Consider the following 19,181-nt stretch of genomic DNA (forward strand, 5'->3'; position numbering starts at 1 on the left):
AACCAGACGAGCAGACTATACTGTGTGTCTCTGTGATTATATGCCAGTCAGATATGGGCCCATTAGGCAGTGTCTTGTTCTCTCTCTCTGCCTCCCAGGCTGATCAATAAGATATCCAACAACACAATACAATTTAATCAATCATTAAACATCATCCATTAATAGAATTCAAGTGTATTAGTTATAACCATTAGTTATGGGGCCTCCCTAGTGGCGCAGTGGTCTAAGGCACTGCATCGCAGTTGCTAGCTGTGCCACTAGAGATCCTGGTTCGAGTCCAAGCTCTGTCTCGGCCGGTTGCGACCGGGAGTCCCATGGGGCACAATTGGCCCAGCGTCGTCCAGGTTACGGGAGGGTTTGGCCGGCGAGATGTCCTTGTCCCATCGCGCTCTAGCGACTCCGGCGGCGGGCCTAGCGCATGCACGCTGACACGGTCGCCAGTTCTACGGTATTTCCTCCGACTCATTGGTGTGGCTGGCTTCCGAGTTAAACGGGCATTGTGTCAAGAAGCAGTGTTTGGGTCGTGTTTCGTAGGACGCATGGCTCTCGACCTTCGCCTCTCCCGAGTCCGTACGGGAGTTGCAGTGATGGGACAAGACAGCCTGATCCCGGCCTGACTGACTGAACTGAAGAACAGCAAAACAAAGCACTGCTCGACTCCCTCTTCAAAAGTATCAATCCTCCAGCAGTCTCTCTCCCCATTGTCTTTAATCGAAGGATCGCTGCCTGAGTCCTGACACTAAACTGGCTGCTCCACTCATAATGGCTTCTTATGCATCCAGTGACCATTGGCCAGAGAACAAAATAGAGAACTGCCTGTGAATAATAAGCCATTTGACTAAACTAGATCCTGAATAATAAGCCATTAGACTACTAGACTAGATCCTGAACATTCAAGCCTGGGAATAATAAGCCATTACATTTACATTTTACATTTTAGTAATTTAGCAGACGCTCTTATCCAGAGCGACTTACAGTAGTGAATGCATACATTTTCATACATTTCATACTTTTTTTTTTTTTCTCGTACTGGTCCCCCATTAGACTACAACCTGAGAATAATAAGCCATTAGACTAGAGCCTGAGAATAATAAGCTATTAGATTTTTCTCAGTCCTGACTCCAGAGTTGAGTTTTTATAACAGACCTTTTGGAAAGGAATCAAGACAGACAACGTTATGTATAGAAATGTAATATCCCTCTAGGAGAGATGAGGCAGTGGAGTTTTAGATTTCACATTTTTATGTTATCCTTATTTCTGACTCATCCATCCAGCAGGCCTATCTGATGGGACAGACTAGTGCTGATTGGAGAGGTGATTGGCTGGCTGTGTTGCAGGGCTTTGGATCCATGCTTTTAGAATATAATGACTCTTACTGGTGTGTTGTAATGCTTGATTATTCCACCAGTTCTAAGCATGCCTCATCTTCTCACCCATCTCAAGTTCTGTGGTCAGTTGTTATTTGCGGGATCCTGAGTAAAAGTAGAACTTAGCTGGTGTTGCTAGGTGGTGGCTGTTTTGCAAAACTGTCATATTTTTGGGGGTCTTTGAGGTGGCCAGAGTGTGGCGTTTATAGCTGAGGCATTGTAATCCCTTCACTGCCCACACACAATCACGCACGCAATGAGGTTGTACGGGTGTGATGTTTGTGTGTTTGCATCCCTGTGTGTCTGTGCATCCCTATGTGTCCACCCGCTCCCCCAGTTGATCCAGGGTTTGGATTGAGACACAGAGAGCGGGTAGCCTATTGGAGGACTTGCCTGGCCTGTGGTGGAAAGACATTCCACAGCGCTTCCTGTTTGGTTTGAGCAACGACGCTTCTCTTTCCCTTGTACGCCTCCATTCGCCTGCCTGCCTTCTCAGCTCCGGAATACCTCACTTAATGAAATAATGTGAGCTGTGAGGTCAGAGAGGAAACTTGGACCGATGTCTGTACTCGGAGAAGGAACGTCCGTAGAGTACAGGACCCTGTGTAGTTCTGTGCTGCCTGTGTGGAGGACGCCAGTTGGCTAGCACCAGTTGGATAACATGGGCCATTCACTTTAGTGATGTGTCAAGTTACAGTGCTAGTTCCACATGCATTACACATGAAAGACTAGAGCGGGTTTGAAATGGGCAAGACAAGCAAAAAGGTATCTGTAATAGTGTAGTGTACACTTCATGTGACAGAAGAAATTAAAGGATCTGTGACCTATTTTTAGCCAATATGAATGACTTCTTGGCAGTTTTGCATTTCAAGACTTTGGCCTTACAATGGCTTGGGAAAGATGAGGGGGGGGGGAATGTCTAAGACTTGGGCCTGGCCTGGGTAGAGAGGAGAGATATGTAAACAAGCGATGCCCTCAGAGCTGAGGAACTCACCGTGGCAGGCAGTGATGAAAAGTAGTTCTGTTTGCGTCAGCACTGTGGTTACAAGCAACATGGTCCAACTGTACACATGCCATGTGTAGAGTCAGGACCAGGGAGGGGGTAATGGTGAGGCAGTGAGATGAGAGTCATAGTATAACATTACCAAACTGGGAGAGAGGTCACCCTATTCCCTATATAGTGCACTACTTTTGGCCAGAGCCCAGGTCAAATCTCAAAACGCCTAATCTCAAAACGCATAAAAAAGAAATAGTCACAGTGCTGTAGTAACAAAGCTTGTTTGGCTCTATGCCTTTGTAGCCCAAAGCCCTGAAGAAAGAGTTAAAGAACTGGTTCATTTCTTTCACTTTCCCTTTTGTGTTGACAACCCCTATGCATATTTTCATTACATGTGTCTTTCATTTAAACAATAATTTATTTACACTACTGGTCAAAACGTTTTTAGAAAACCTACTCATTCAAGGGTTTTTCTGTATTTTGACTATTTTCTACATTGTAGAATAATAGCGACGACATCAAAACTATAAAATAACACATATGGAATCATGCAGTAACCAGTGTTAAACAAATCAAAATATATTTTATATTTGAGATTCTTCAAAGTAGCCACCCTTTGCTTTGATGACAGCTTTGCACACTCTTGGCATTCTCTCAACCAGCTTCATGAGGTAGTCACCTCGATTTTGTTTCAATTAACAGGTGTGCCTTTTAAAAGTTAATTTGTGGAATTTCTTTCCTTCTTAATGCGTTTGAGCCAATCAGTTGTGTTCTGACAAGGTAGGGGGTATACAGAATACCCTATTTGGTAAAAGACCAAGTCCATATTATGGCAAGAACAGCTCAAATAATCAGAAATGACAGTCCATCATGACTTTAAGACATGAAGGTCTTAAAGTCATGAACATTTTTGCAGTCGCAAAAACCATCAACCGCTATGATGAAACTGGCTCTCATGAGGACCGCCACAGGAATGGAAGACCGAGAGTTACCTCTGCTGCAAAGGATAAGTTCATTAGTTACCAGCCATGCTTCACAGAGTTCAAGTAACAGACACATCTCAACGTCAACTGTTCAAAGGAGACTGCCTGAATCAGGCCTTCATGGTTGAATTGCTGCAAAGAAACCACTACTAAAGGACATCAATAAGAAGAAGAGACTTGCTTGGGCCAAGAAACACGAGCAATGGACAATAGACCGGTGGAAATTTGTCTTTTTTGTTCTGGAGTGTAATTGGAGATTTTTGGTTCCAACTGCTGGGTCTTTGTGAGACATGGAGGAGGAGGAGCATGGAGGTGTTATGGTGTGGGGGTGCTTTGCTGGTGACACGATCTGTGATTTATTTAGAATTCAATTCACACTTAACCAGCATGGCTACCACAGCATTCTGCAGTGATACGCCATCCCATCTGGTTTGCGCTTAGTGGTACTATCATTTGTTTTTCAACAGAACAATGTCCCAACACATTTCCGGGCTATTTTATCAAGCAGGAGAGTGATGGAGTGCTGCATCAGATGACAACCCCCCGACCTCAACCCAATTTTAGATGGCTTGGGATGAGTCGAACCGCAGAGTGATGGAAAAGTAGCTAACAAGTCCTCAGCATATGTGGGAACTCCTTCAACACTGTTGGAAGAGCATTCCAGGTGAAGCTGGTTGAAAGAATGCCAAGAGTGTGCAAAGCTGTCAAGGCAAAATATATTTGGATTTGTTTAACACTTTTTTGGTTACTAAGTGATTCCATATGTGTTATTTCATATACTCAGCAAAAAAATAAACGTCCCCTTTTCAGGACCCTGTCTTTCAAAGATAATTTGTAAAAATCAAAATAACTTCACAGATCTTAATTGTAAAGGGTTTAAACACTGTTTCCCATGCTTGTTCAATGACCCATAAACAATTAATGAACATGCACCTGTGGAACGGTCGTTAAGACACTAACAGCTTACAGACAGTAGGCAATTAAGGTCACAATTATGAAAACTTAAGACACTAAAGAGGACTTTCTACTGACTCTCTGAAAAACACCAAAAGAAAGATGCCCAGGGTCCCTGCTCATCTGCGTGAATGTGCCTTAGGCATGCTGCAAGGAGGCATGAGGACTGCAGATGTGGCCAGGGCCTAAGGGAGACAGGACGGACAGCTGGCAGACCACGTGTAACAACACCTGCACAGGATCGGTACATCCGAACATCACACCTGCGGGACAGGTACAGGATGGCAACAACTGCCCGAGTTACACCAGGAACGCACAATCCCTCCATAAGTGCTCAGACTGTCCGCAATAGGCTGAGAGAGGCTGGACTGAGGGCTTGTAGGCCTGTTGTAAGGCAGGTCCTCACCAGACATTACCGGCAACAACGTCGCCTATGGGCACAAACCCACCGTTGCTGGACCCACAGGACTGGCAAAAAGTGCTCTTCACTGACAAGTCGCGGTTTTGTCTCACCAGGGGTGATGGTCAAATTCACGTTCGTCATATGGAGTGAGTGTTACACCGAGGCTTGTACTCTGGAGCGGGATCGATTTGGAGGTGGAGGGTCCATCATGGTCTGGGGCGGTGTGTCACAGCTTCATCGGACTGAGCTTGTCATTGCAGGCAATCTCAACGCTATGCGTTACAGGGAAGACATCCTCCTCCCTCATGTGGTACCCTTCCTGCAGGCTCATCCTGACATGACCCTCCAGCATGACAATGCCACCAGCCGTACTGCTCGTTCTGTGCGTGATTTCCTTGCAAGACAGGAATGTCAGTGTTCTACCATGGCCAGCGAAGAGCCCGGCTCTCAATCCCATTGAGTACCTCTTGGACCTGTTGGATCGGAGGGTGAGGGCTTGGGCCATTCCCCCCAGAAATGTTCAGGAACTTGCAGGTGCCTTGGTGGAAGAGTGGGGTAACATCTCACAGCAAGAACTGTGCAATTCTGGTGCAGTCCATGAGGAGGAGATGCACTGCAGTACTTAATGCAGCTGGTGGCCACACCAGATACTGACTGTTACTTTTGATTTTGACCCCCCCCCCTTCAGGGACACATTCAATTTCTGTTAGTCACATGTCTGTGGACCTTGTTCAGTTTGTCTCAGTTGAATCTTGTTATGTTCATACGTATATTAAGTTTGCTGAAAATAAACGCAGTTGACAGTGAGGACGCTTCTTTTTTTGCTGAGTTTAGTTTTGATGTCTTCACTATTATTCTATAATGTAGAAAATAGTAAAAAATAAAGAAAAACCCTTGAATGTGTTCTAAAACTTTTGACCAGTAGTGTATGACTTCATACTTGTTAGCATATCATGCATTGTATTTGCGGTGTTGGAATATGTCATTGTTTCTCATTGAACAACAGTAATTTAATGCAGACATAAAGGACAGGGCAGTAATTGCAAGATAATGTTTTCTAATTCACATATTCCCCTCAGTCCCCTTTGTAATTGATTATAGGTCCCCTGAAGAGGAAAGTCTGCAAAGATAGATTACAAAATGGCTGCCGCCTGAGGTACAAGATGCAGCAGTAAATGGAATATAGCTGCTTGGCTGGCTGCTGCGACACTCTCTCACACACACAGTAAAAACATTTTTTTCAGAAGGTCTGTTATCAGACGGCCCTGACTCTGCTCCCCTTCCTTCCTCCCTCCCAGTAGCAGCTCTCTTTCCAGTGGCTGTGGCTAAGAATCTCTCTCGCTCTGTCAATCTCTCGCTCTCTCTTTCCCCCTCTTTTCGCTCTCTTCTTTTCTCCCTCTCTCCCTCCTCGCTCTCTGCACTCTATGGACAAATTCCCGTGTGTCAGACATGGTCGTCAATCAGTTCCAGTTGTCCCCAATAACAATTGAAGACACTGTTTGTGCTGAGGAAAACATGGCCTATCGCGGATCTCAGCTTTAAGAAGCAACATGTTTTTTATTTTATTTTATTTTTAAAAAATTTACTGTTTTCCTTCCTGTCCAGAGAGGAAGGCATATCCGTATCACATTTTTCACCGCGAGGCGGCAGAAAGAAAGTTAATTTGTATAGCCCATAGTCTAGAAATAATACATGCTGTAATGACATTGAGTCATTTTTTTTCTCCTTAATTTATTGCTTTTGTAGGGAGGCCAAACAAGCATAAATAAGCAGAGATTGAACAATGGAGTGTAGGCTTTGTGAATGAAGCTTAATCTAACAGGGTAATTACACAGTAAGGGGTTAGAGGAAGTCACCTCAACCAGACTGACTTCCATTCCATCAACTATGTTATAACAGACTTTCTTGCTCTCGGTGGCATATGACTTGTTATGGCTTCTCTTCCACAACAGTCGTCATGGATAATCATGAGGTTATACATTCAATGTTCTGAAGGTTTGTTACTGTCTGAGGTTGGAGCCCCCCTCTTGACCCCTGAACCCCAGCCCCTGGAATGTGGTGCTGTACGTGCGCTACCTGGTGATGTTTCCATACTACACACACACAAGCCCATGGCCCGTCGTCACGTCCACAGAGCCCTCCAAGGCTCCTTCTCCATGTCTGCTGCTAGGTCAAAGGTCATACTGCCTGGCTGGGGAAGGGGATGTGCTGAGCACACACCTCCTCTTTGATCAATCTGGTCCTTTGTCTGCACTGATGAAAGACACCCAAATGCAATCGGCATAGTCTAAAAGACGCTTAAGGAGTACAGACAGGACACGGTCTGAAGACAATAGTCTTGACGTCCATGTCTGAGTTTGCATATTTCAAATGGGCTTTTTATTTGTTTACAGCACTTACAAATCTAAGTTATGATGGAATGAGTCACAGCAGATTCCCATGCAAACCCCAAATCTCCCTTGCTAACATTTCTCTAAATATTAGCATTTTTTCTTCAGCTTTGATGACTGCGTAAGTGTACTGGAGTTGAGATAGTCATCTGGTAACCATTTGGAAGCAGGATTACAGCTAATGATATCCTACAGGAAAACAACAGTAGCTAAACATGCAACTCTGCCTCTCTCCCTCCCACTTTTTCTCCTAGGCCTTTCCCCATCTTTTATCTGTCTCCCTGGCTCAGAGCGTTCTCTGAAGTTAACCAGTTAAATGCTGAATGAAGCAGACTTATTATGAATTAATATTATTGGCGCTAATCAGTGTTTATTTTCCGTAGAAGGATAACTACACTGGTATCTCCTCTGCTTACCCACCAGAATGTACTTGTGTACACCTCTAACTGACCTGGGATCAGGGATACTCCATCATTTATTTTAAACTAGATGGTTGTGTTGGCTGTCTGATAGTGTTGTCATACCGGTGCTGTGTAGACCCAGGAGTGTGGGCTAGCAAGACTCTCTCTTTGTGTGTCCCTTCATCTTGACCACCCCAGTGTGGTGGCGCTCTTTCCTTCTGAATCCCCTCTCCTCCTGCCTTACTCCCCGGGGCAAGACTCTCTGGCCGGGGCTAGCTGCTTGGGGCTGGGCCTCTGTTCCTGTGGTTCTCTGCTGCGTGTCTCAGGCTCGTATTACCACCATGCCACACTACAAAGGCCTTCCCCTGCCTCCAGCCTCCGCACACATCTGTATCCAATCAGCCTCCAATCAGAGCCCAGCACCACCACAGCAGCTTAGTTAGACAGAGGAAGAAAACTGGATAGAGGGAGAGGAAAGAAAAGTACATTCGAAAGAACAGCAACATTAATTTCTTTGGTTAACTTCTCCCAGACTATGTCTGAAATGTGTAACCTAAAGTCGAGTTATGAAGGTGTTGCAGTGTAAGTGAATGGCTCAGTGCTGTGTGCGTGTCTTTGTTAAGCCAGGTATGATCCTCTTATTGCTCTGGGGTTTCATACTGCTGGCCTGGCTTGGGGACTCTGGGTAGGAGACTGACTGGGAAGGAACCCCACCCTCCTGCGGTCTGGGCTCTGGAAAGTTTCACTTCTTCTGAATGAGCTACATCTGAACAGACCAGGGTTCAAATACTATTTGAAATAATTTCAGACAATTTAACTGGGCTTGATCGAGCTTGCCTGGTGCAATGGAACCAATAGAATGGTCTCAGAATAGTATGAAATCCTGGCCCATCAGGCACTTCAGGCAGGCTGAAGCAAACACTAATAATATTTGAACATAGACTACCGTTCAAAAGTTTGGGTTCACTAAGAAATGTCTTTGTTTTTGATAGAAAAGCAATTTTTTTTAACATTAAAATAACATAAAATTGATCAGAAATAGTGTAGACGTTGTTTATGTTGTAAATGACTATTGTAGCAAGACACGGCAGATTTTTTTTTTTTTAACCTCTATGGGCTAGGTGGGACGCTTGCGTCCCACCTACTCAACAGCCAGTGGAATCCCGTGGCGCGATATTCAAATACCTTAGAAATGCTATTACTTCAATTTCTCAAACATATGACTATTTTACACCATTTTAAAGACAAGACTCTCGTTAATCTAACCACACTGTCCGATTTCAAAAAGGCTTTACAACGAAAGCAAAACATTAGATTATGTCAGCAGAGTACCCAGCCAGAAATAATCAGACACCCATTTTTCAAGCTAGCATATAATGTCACATAAACCCAAACCACAGCTAAATGCAGCACTAACCTTTGATGATCTTCATCAGATGACACCCCTAGGACATTATGTTATACAATACATGCATGTTTTGTTCAATCAAGTTCATATTTATATCAAAAAACAGCTTTTTACATTAGCATGTGACTAGCATGTGACTAGCATTCCCACCGAACACTGCCGGTGAATTTACTAAATTACTCACGATAAACGTTCACAAAAAACACAATTATTTTAAGAATTATAGATACAGAACTCCTTTATGCAATCGCGGTGTCCGATTTCAAAATAGCTTTTCGGTGAAAGCACATTTTGCAATATTCTGAGTAGATAGCCCGGCCATCACAGGCTAGCTATTTTGACACCCACCAAGTGTGGTACTCACCAAACTCAGATTTACTATAAGAAAAATTGGATTACCTTTGCTGTTCTTCGTCAGAATGCACTCCCAGGACTTCTACTTCAGTAACAAATGTTGGTTTGGTTCCAAATAATCCATAGTTATATCCAAATAGCGGCGTTTTGTTCGTGCGTTCAAGACACTATCCGAAGGGTAAAGAAGGGTGACGCGCCCGGCGCGTTTCGTGACAAAAAAATTCAAAATATTCCATTACCGTGCTTCGAGCCCCCAGTCTCATTGTTCTCAGATCGACCACTATCCAAATGCGCTACTGTTTTTCAGCCATGGCCTGCAAAGTCATCATTCAACGTTCTGGCGCCTTCTGAGAGCCTATGGGAGCGTTAGAAAATGTCACGTTATGCCAGAGATCCCCTGTTTTGGATAGAGATGATCAAGAAGGCCAAGAAATAGTCAGAGAGGGCACTTCCTGTTTGGAATCTTCTCAGGTTTTGGCCTGCCAAATGAGTTCTGTTATACTCACAGACACCATTCAAACAGTTTTAGAAACTTTAGGGTGTTTTCTATCCAAATCAAACAATTATATGCATATTCTAGTTACTGGGCAGGAGTAGTAACCAGATTAAATCGGGTACGTTTTTTATCCGGCCGTGCAAATACTGCCCCCTATCCCCAACAGGTTAATGGAATATCTACATAGGCGTACAGAGGCACATGATCAGCAACTATCACTCCTGTGTTCCAACGGCACGTTGTGTTAGCTAATCCAAGTTGATCATTTGAAAGGCTAATTGATCATTAGAAACCCCTTTTGCAATTATGTTAGCACAGCTGAAAACTGTTGTCCTGGGTAGTGGCTGGCGTTTGGGTAGTGGCTGGTTACAGTACTGTGAGACTCAGGCTCGTGCCCGCGTCGACCGAAAGCTTTGTTTTCTTTCCTCTGTTTACCTAAACGGAGATTCCCGGTCGGAATATTATCGCTTTTTACGAGAAAAAATGCATAAAAATTGATTTTAAACAGCGGTTGACATGCTTCGAAGTACGGTAATGGAATATTTAGATTTTTTTTGTCACGAATTGCGCCATGCTCGTAACCCTGATTTACCATTTCGGATAATGTCTGGAACGCACGAACAAAACGCCGCTATTTGGATATAACGATGGATTATTTTGGACCAAACCAACATTTGTTATTGAAGTAGCAGTCCTGGGAGTGCATTCTGACGAAGACAACAAAGGTAATCAAACTTTTGTAATAGTAAATCTGACTTTGGTCAGGGCTAAACTTGGTCGGTGTCTAAATGGCTAGCCGTGATGGCTGGGCTATCTACTGAGAATATTGCAAAATGTGCTTTCACCGAAAAGCTATTTTAAAATCGGACACCTCGATTGCACAAAGGAGTTCTGTATCTATAATTCTTAAAATAATTGTTATGTTTTTTGTGAACGTTTATCGTGAGTAATTTAGTAAATTGTTAGTAAATTCCCCGGAAGTTTGCGGGGGTATGCTAGTTCTGAACGTCACATGCTAATGTAAAAAGCTGGTTTTTGATATAAATATGAACTTGATTGAACAAAACATGCATGTATTGTATAACATAATGTCCTAGGATTGTCATCTGATGAAGATCATCAAAGGTTAGTGCTGCATTTAGCTGTGGTTTGGGTTTATGTGACATTATATGCTAGCTTGAAAAATGGGTGTATGATTATTTCTGGCTGGGTACTCTGCTGACATAATCTAATGTTTTGCTTTCGTTGTAAAGCCTTTTTGAAATCGGACAGTGTGGTTAGATTAACGAGAGTCTTGTCTTTAAAATGCTGTAAAATAGTCATATGTTTGAGAAATTGAAGTAATAGCATTTCTAAGGTATTTGAAAATCGCGCCACGGGATTCAACTGGCTGTTGCGTAGGTGGGACGAATTCGTCCCGCCTAGCCCAGAGAGGCTAAGGCACTGCATCTCAGTGCTAGAGGCATCACTACAGACCCTGGTTCTATTCCAGGCTGTATCACAACCGGCCGTGTTTGGGAGTCCCATTGGCCCAGCATTGTTAGGGTTTGGCCGGGGTAGTCCGTCATTGTAAATAAGAATTTGTTCTTAACTGACTTGCCTAGTTAAATAAAAACCAGAGGGGAAAAAAACTCTACACACATACAAAGCTCTCCCTCGCCCTCCATTTGGCAAACCTGACCATAATTCTATCCTCCTGATTTCTGCTTACAAGCAAAAACTAAAGCAGGAAATACCAGTGATTCGCTCAATACGGAAGTGGTCAGATGATGTGGATAATACGCTACAGGACTGTTTTGCTAGCACAGACTGGAATATGTTCCGGGATTCATTCAATGACATTGAGGAGTATACCACCTCAGTCACCGGCTTCATCAATAAGTGCATCGACGACGTCGTCCCCACAGTGACCGTACGTACATATCCCAACCAGAAGCCATGAATTACAGGCAACATCCGCCTCAACCTACGGCTAGCGCTGCCGCTTTCAACGAGCGGGACATCCGGACACTTATAAGAAATCCCGCTACGCCCTCAGATGAACCATCAAACAGGCAAAGCGTCAATGCTGGATTAACCTCTCTGGGCAAGTGGGACGTCACCGTCCCACTCTATTCAACAGCCAGTGGAACAGCGTGGCGCGAAATACAAAAACCTCAAATGCAATAATTTCAATTTTTCAAACATATGACTATTTTACACCATTTTACAGATAAGACTCTCGTTAATCTATCCACATTGTCCAATTTCAAGAAGGCTTTACAGCAAAAGCAAAACATTAGATTATGTTAGAGTACACAGCCAAAAATAATCACACAGCCATTTTCCAAGCAAGCATATGTCACAAAAACCCAAAACACAGCTAAATGAATCATTAAACTTTGATGACCTTCATCAGATGACACTCCTAGGACATTATGTTATACAATACATACATGTTTTGTTCAATCAAGTTCATATTTGTATCCAAAAACAGCTTTTTACATTGGTGTGTTATGTTCAGAACATGTATTCCCACCAAAAACTTCCGGTGAATTTACTAAATTACTCATCATAAACGTTGACAAAATACATAACAATTATTTTAAGAATTATAGATGCAGAACTCCTTTATGCAATCGCTGTGTCAGATTTTAAAATAGCTTTTCGGAGAAAGCACATTTTGTAATATTCTGAGTACATAGCTCAGCCATCACGGCTAGCTAATTTGACACCCGCCAAGTTCGGGCAACACTAAACTCAGAATTAGTATTAGAAAGATTGTATTTCCTTTGCTGTTCTTCGTCAGAATGCACTCCCAGGACTGCTACTTCCACAAGAAATGTTGTTTTTGTTCCAAATAATCCATAGTTATGTCCAAATACCTCCATTTTGTTTGTGCGTTCAGGTCACTATCCAAAGGGTAACGCGCGAGCGCATATCGAGACAAAACAATTCTAAATGTTCCTTTACCGTACTTAGAAGCATGTCAAACGCTGTTTAAGCGGGTCGAGAGTTTCAAGTTCCTTGGTGTCCACATCACCAATGAACTATCATGGTCCAAACACATCAAGACAGTCGTGAAGAGGGCACGACAACACCTTTTCCCTCTCAGGAGACTGAAAAGATTTGGCTTGGGTCCCCAGATCCTCAAAAGGTTCTACGGCTGCACCATCGAGAGCATCCTGACCGGTTGCATCACCGCCTGGTATGGCATCTTCTCGGCATCTGACTGTAAGGCGCTACAGAGGGTAGTGCGTACATCCCAGTACATCACCGGGGCCAAGCTTCCTGCCATCCAGGACCTATATACTAGGTGTGTCAGAGGAAAGTCCAAAGAATTGCCAGACTCCAGTCACCCAAGTCATGGACTGTTTTCTCTGCTACCGCACGGCAAGCGGTACCGGAGCGCAAAGTCTAGGACCAAAAGGCTCGTTAACATCTTCTACCCCCAAGCCATAAGACTGCTGATCGGCTATTTACGTTGACCCTCCCCCCATTTTTTTATTATTTTATTTTGCTCCTTTGCACCCCATTATCTCTATTTATACTTTGCACTTTCTTCTACTACAAATCTACCATTCCAGTGTTTTACTTGCTATATTGTATTTACTTTTCCACCATGGACTTTTTTGCCTTTTCCTCCCTTATCTCACCTCATTTGCTCACATTTTATATAGACTTATTTTTCTACTGTACTATTGACTGTATATTTGTTTTACTCCATGTGTAACTCTGTGTTGTTGTATGTTGTCGAACTGCTTTGCTTTATCTTGGCCAGGTCGCAATTGTAAATGAGAACTTGTTCTCAACTTGCCTACCTGGTTAAATAAAGGTGAAATAAAAATAAATAAATAAATAAAATAAAATGATGTTTTTACACTGCTACTACTCACTGTTTATTATCTATGCATAGTCACTTTACCCCTACCTACATGAACAAATTACCTCGACTAACCCCACATTGACTCGGTACCAGTACCCCCTGTATATAGCCTTGTTATTGCTACACACGATAGCCCATGATGACAAAGCAAAAACAGGTTTTTAGATTTTTGGGGGGCAAAAATAATTACAACTAAAATATTACATTTACTCAAGGACATTGAGACTTGTCCCGAACCCACTCCTGCGATGTCTTGGCTGTGTGTTTAGGGTTGTTGTCCTGTTGGAAAGTGAACCTTCGCCCCAGTCTGAGGTCCTAACCTGCTCCAGAGCGCTTTTCATCAAGGATGTCTCTGTACTTTGTTTCATCTTTGCTTCGATCCAGACTAGTCTCCCAGTCCCTGCCACTGAAAAACATCCCCACAGCATGGTGCTTCCACCACCATGCTTCACTTTAGGGATGGTGCAAGATTTCCTCCAGACATGACGCTTGGCATTCAGGCCAAAGAGTACAATCTTGGTTTCATTAAACCAGAGAATCTTGTGTCTCATGTTCTGAGAGTCTTTAGGTGCCTATTGGCAAAATTCAAGCAGGCTTTCATGTGCCTTCTACTGAGGAGTGGCTTCCGTCTAGCCACTCTACCATAAAGACCTAATTGGTGGAGTGCTTTAAAGATGGTTGTCCTTCTGGAAGGTTCTGCCATCTCCACAGAGGAGCTCTGTCAGACTGACCATCGGGTTCTTGGCCCCCTCCCTGACCAAGGCCCTTCTCCCCCAATTGCTCAGTTTGGCCGGGCGGCCAGCTCTAGGAAGAGTCTTAGTGGTTCCAAACTTCTTCCATTTAAGAATGATGGAGACCACATTGTTCGTGGGGACCTTCAATGCTGCATACTTGTTTTGGGTACCTTTCCCCAGATTTGTGCCTCGGCACAATCCTGTTTCGGAGCTCTACGGACAATTCCTTCGACCTCATGGCTTGGTTTTTGCTTTGACATGCACTGTCAACTGTGGACCTTTTATAAACATCTCAAGCATCATCAATGGAAACAGGATGCACTTGAGCTCAATTTCGAGTCTCATAGCAAGATATTTCTGTTATATATATTTTTATATATATATATATAAATTTACCCTAAAAATCTAAAAATATGTTTTCACTTTGTCATTATGGGGTATTGTGTGTAGATTTAAGAGGGGAAAAACATGATTTTATCCATTTTAGAATTAGGCTATAACTTAACAGAATGTGGAAAAAGTCAAAGGGTCTGATAATCGTACAATATGTGCAGCTAGCTACATAGCCTATTGGATATGGTTTCTTATGAGATTAAGGGTTGAGGATGGGTTAGTGTTAGGAGGGTTGGAGGTAAGGGTTGTGCCTGGCTCTTCCCTACCCTGGCTTGCTCTGCGGCACGCCTGATTTCTGTTGACTGAAGTGCAATTAAAGTGCGGGGGTTTAGAGTGAGGGTGTCTGCCCAAAAGTGGGTGTTTCCACTGCTTCCTGTGCAGACACTGCTGATGGGGAGATAACAGGGTTGGAACCTGGGCTGGAGCCACACACTGCCATACCACATCACCGCAGAGGGGCAGAATGGAGAGAAGCTGTAAACACACACACTACATGTCAAGCAGAAAATACGAACCCACCCCAGAAATTTACAACAGATCTTGTTAGAGACATTACGCACATAAACTGTGCACAAACATTATCAGCACTTTAACACGCACACACTGACACATGTTTGAACACCCTTCCCCCAGTCATCCTCCTCCTCAAACTTGTAGTTGACCATCTGTAACCATGACAACACCAGACACTGGTTCCATCCCAGACAAACCAGTTTTGACTGAAAACAACCAAACCACTATGTTTAAGTGATGAAGTTGTTCCTTTAGAGCGCGCACACACAGGGGTGGCATGTAACCAGGCGGTTAGTGTTGGGCCAGTGACTGAAAGGTCGCTAGTTCGAATCCCCAAGCGACAAAGTGAAAATCTGTCTGTGCCCTTAAGCAAAGTGCTTAACCCTGATTGCGCCACGGTCACTGTTGATCATGGCTGACCCCTGCTGTGACCCCACTCCCCGAGGGTGACTCGGGGAGAGTTGGGATATGCAAAAAAATTAAAATATATATATATTAAAAAAAACACATTACCAATTCCAAATTGTACAAATAGGCCAAACATAAGCACCCACCAAATTATTATTATTATTGCACACACACTCCAACACACACATCCACCGACACACACAACATATGGAATATAGCTGTCTTGACTTGGAGCCGGTTCCCCGCTGCTTCTAAGTGCTCCCCCCCCCACCTTCTCCCCTCTTTCAGAGCTTGTCTGGGGAAATTGTAGGCTGCCAACATTCCTGTGAGAAGTTAAGGGTCTGAAAAGAGAAGAGAGGAGCTCTGCATTGGCTGTGTGGCTCTGCCTTCCTTCCTTCCTTAATGGAGGTTGTGAGGTGGACCTATAATTTGTAGTGGGTTCCATGCGTCGCTCAATGCCTGCATGGGCGTAGACTGAACTGTTGGAGGGGCAGGGAAGGCGGTAACTAGACATGGGGGAGGGGGGTGCTGGATTCCTCTCTGTCTTGGGAGAAAAGACACAAAAATTACGACGATTTGTGCGTCACTTCCATCCGTAGCTGTAATACCATCTAACGATAACCCTTTATGTACAGTATCCATGTTAGCTAAAGAAAAGATCACTCAGAAATTCAGTTTGTGCATACAATGACCATACAATCTCTGCACACACTGTAACTCGCTTTGGATGAAAGTGTTTGCTAAGTCTCTCCCTCTCTCTCGCTCTGCAGGGTTTCCCGCCCCTGCCTAACGAAGCTGAGATCGCACAAACCAAAAAGCTTTTCCGTCGCAGGAGAAACGACCGACGGTAAGCACACAAACACACACACTTTCTCCCCTCCTGGAACGTTGTTGCAACGCTGATGAAACACTAGGCCAGGCCAGAACGTTTTAACTCTTCTCTCCAGTCAAAGCAGGAATGCTCCTGGCCCCAGACTCACTTACACACAGACAGAAAAGGCAGATTGTTTTTTACAAATCTTACTGAAGTCTATTTCTTCATGTATCTGGTCTGTGTAATGATACTGGCTGTGTCCTAAATGGCATCCTATTGCCTTTCTATAGGGCACTACTTTTGACCAGAGCCCTATAGGCCCGCTATAGGGTGCCATTTGGGATGCAGACACTGTCATCTCCAATCACACTTGACTGTAGATATGAACCTCTGTCTCTCAGTTCTTTTGCTCACTGCAGCGTTCAACGTTCCTTAACTCAATGAAATTAGTTTAATCGCAGTTTAATCTTCTGAAAATGTTTCCGCATGACGTCATTGGAAAGTTCTCCCCGGTTGCTAAGAAACAACTGAGAAAGAAAATATTTGCCTCTCTGACTGAAAGGAGGAAAGTTGAGCCAGAGAGTGAAATGTTAACTTATTTTATATTCTCTTCTATTTATTCCTCTCTTTCTTTATACTATTTTAAAACCAGTGTTAGATAATTGATTCACAGTGATTGTGTGGTTAAATAGCTGTGGTTAGATTATAATATTGCTGATGCCAGATCACAGTATACTAGTATAGACTACAGAGAAACTGGCTGGAAGATATCACAGGTAATGGCTTTGACTTGGGGCCCTGCCTGCCTGCCTGGCTGGCTGCCGGGCTGGCTGTGTTTTTGTATTGTTAATATTTACTGAGAGAAAATAATGTTGCCTCTGGCTACAGGAGGAAGGATCAGTTTCTTGTGTGGTTTGCCTTTTATGTCAGTAAGGTACTGCAATTGCATGGTTGTATGGGTTGGAGTATGACAACCAAAGGCTATGATTACATTTAGAAGTTTCAGAGAGTAAATAATAAAAAATCAAGCAGTTCTATTGCTCTATGCTGGACCATATGTGCATACTGGACCTTACTTTCTGCAGTGCTGTGGCTTTCAGAGCAGGACTGTAATTACCCTCAGCCAGCTCCAGCCCCGACCACAGAGCAGCACAGAGCCAGGAGTGAATGGAGGTTCAGCCAAGGGGTGGGCCCCATCGCCCCAACCAAGCATTTCCACACACTTGTGTTCATGCACACACGAAAACACACACACTCAGGCCTGCACTGCCCCAACACTTCTATACACACACACACATCCAACGCCTGGCCCAGTTCTCTCTACCGCTCTCCTTATTTCCTCCCTTTTTCCTTTCTTTTCTCTCACTCACTTCTTTTTCTGGAATGATACAGTCCCTCTACATTTTCAGCTATTACATTCTTCCTTCTGCCTGCTGTCTCTAGAAACACACCCACAATGCATCTCCCTCAGGGCGGGGCCAGAGACACTTTCTCCCCTCACAGAGCTCGTCGTCAGGTCCAGCTAACGTGCGGTAATAGCGGTGTGTGTGTGTGACAGTGAATCATATTGTGAAAAATGCATCAGTCCCACGCCAGTCCTGCTATTAAAGTAATGCTCTACCATTCATTCCATAAATTAACACATCTATTTCTTGCATTGCTTTCCACCCCCGGGATAGGTAGAGGGAGCGGTACACGCCATATAGGAAGAAAAAAGAGAAAGAAGACTAAAGTGTCATATCCTTATTAACCCTTGTGAGTGGGAGCAGTGCAATAAGCTCAGAGGCAAGCAGAGCGAGAGGGAGGCGGAGAGGGAGACTGGGTATAGGTACTAGTGACTGAACATAGAGGTATCATCATTTAATCATTCCAGTCATTTTCTGTTGTCCTCTCCTCCCTCTCTGTGGGGAGCCTGACCTTTTGTAAGAGACGGAATGAGAAACGGCAGGAGAGAGAAGCAAAGAGTGGGACAGAAAGAGCGTAAGGGATACAGAGGAAAAGGGAGTCTCCTGTACCTAGAAAAGATTACTGTATAGATTTTGGACATGCCTGTTGTGGTGGCGCTAGCTGACTTACTGACTTTTCCCTGGGGTGGCGCTCTTTATTTACTCACTCTACCTCTTTTCTCCTTTTGTCTGTGGCCCTTCTCCTTCCTTCACCCTCTCTCTGACCCTGACTCCCCCTCATCACTTCTCTCCCCTCACTTTCATCTCTTTCTCACTTGCTCTTCTCTCCCTCTCCCTCACTCTCTTGCTCTCCCTCTCTCCCGCCTCTGTCTCTCTCCCCCTCTCTCGCTGTGATGGATGTGTACTCAGCGTTCTGTACACGGTCTGACAGAACCCACTGGGCACACAATGTAATTTCAACATGGATAATTGGGCAATATTTGGTTGAGACGTTGCTCAATGAGATTACAACCTATATTCACCCACTCAGCCAAAAGTTAGTTGAATTTCCAATGTGTTATCACTATACTTTCTAAAATCACAACCAAATTCCAAGGTCAAATACGATATTTTGTTTATTTACTGTATACAACAGATTAATCTAATAGCAGAACAAAATCACCTGGATTGTAGTTGAGATTACATTAAAAGTACATGGTGCAAGTGATCAATGCCGTTCAAGATTCTGCGCAGGTGATTGCAGTAATTGTGAAGATATCAATTGCTGCAGGTCTGTACCCTCAAAATCCGTGAAT

At 43.8% G+C, this 19,181-nt stretch overlaps 1 protein-coding gene across 7 annotated transcripts in view; it reads left to right on the forward strand.

Moving 5' to 3' along the window:
- The window catches only part of LOC106561224 (CBP80/20-dependent translation initiation factor), a 157,929-nt gene that overhangs the window by 42,525 nt on the left and 96,223 nt on the right, over positions 1 to 19,181 (forward strand). For all 7 annotated transcript variants that reach the window (XM_014124945.2, XM_014124977.2, XM_014124951.2 and 4 more), the window contains one exon: positions 16,437 to 16,513. In XM_014124945.2, coding sequence (XP_013980420.1) covers positions 16,437 to 16,513 — 77 coding nt within the window. The remainder of the gene's footprint in view (positions 1 to 16,436; positions 16,514 to 19,181) is intronic.

The sequence above is a fragment of the Salmo salar genome, chromosome ssa01 (assembly GCF_905237065.1).
Source record: "Salmo salar chromosome ssa01, Ssal_v3.1, whole genome shotgun sequence".
In the NCBI taxonomy this organism is placed as follows: Eukaryota; Metazoa; Chordata; class Actinopteri; order Salmoniformes; family Salmonidae; genus Salmo; species Salmo salar.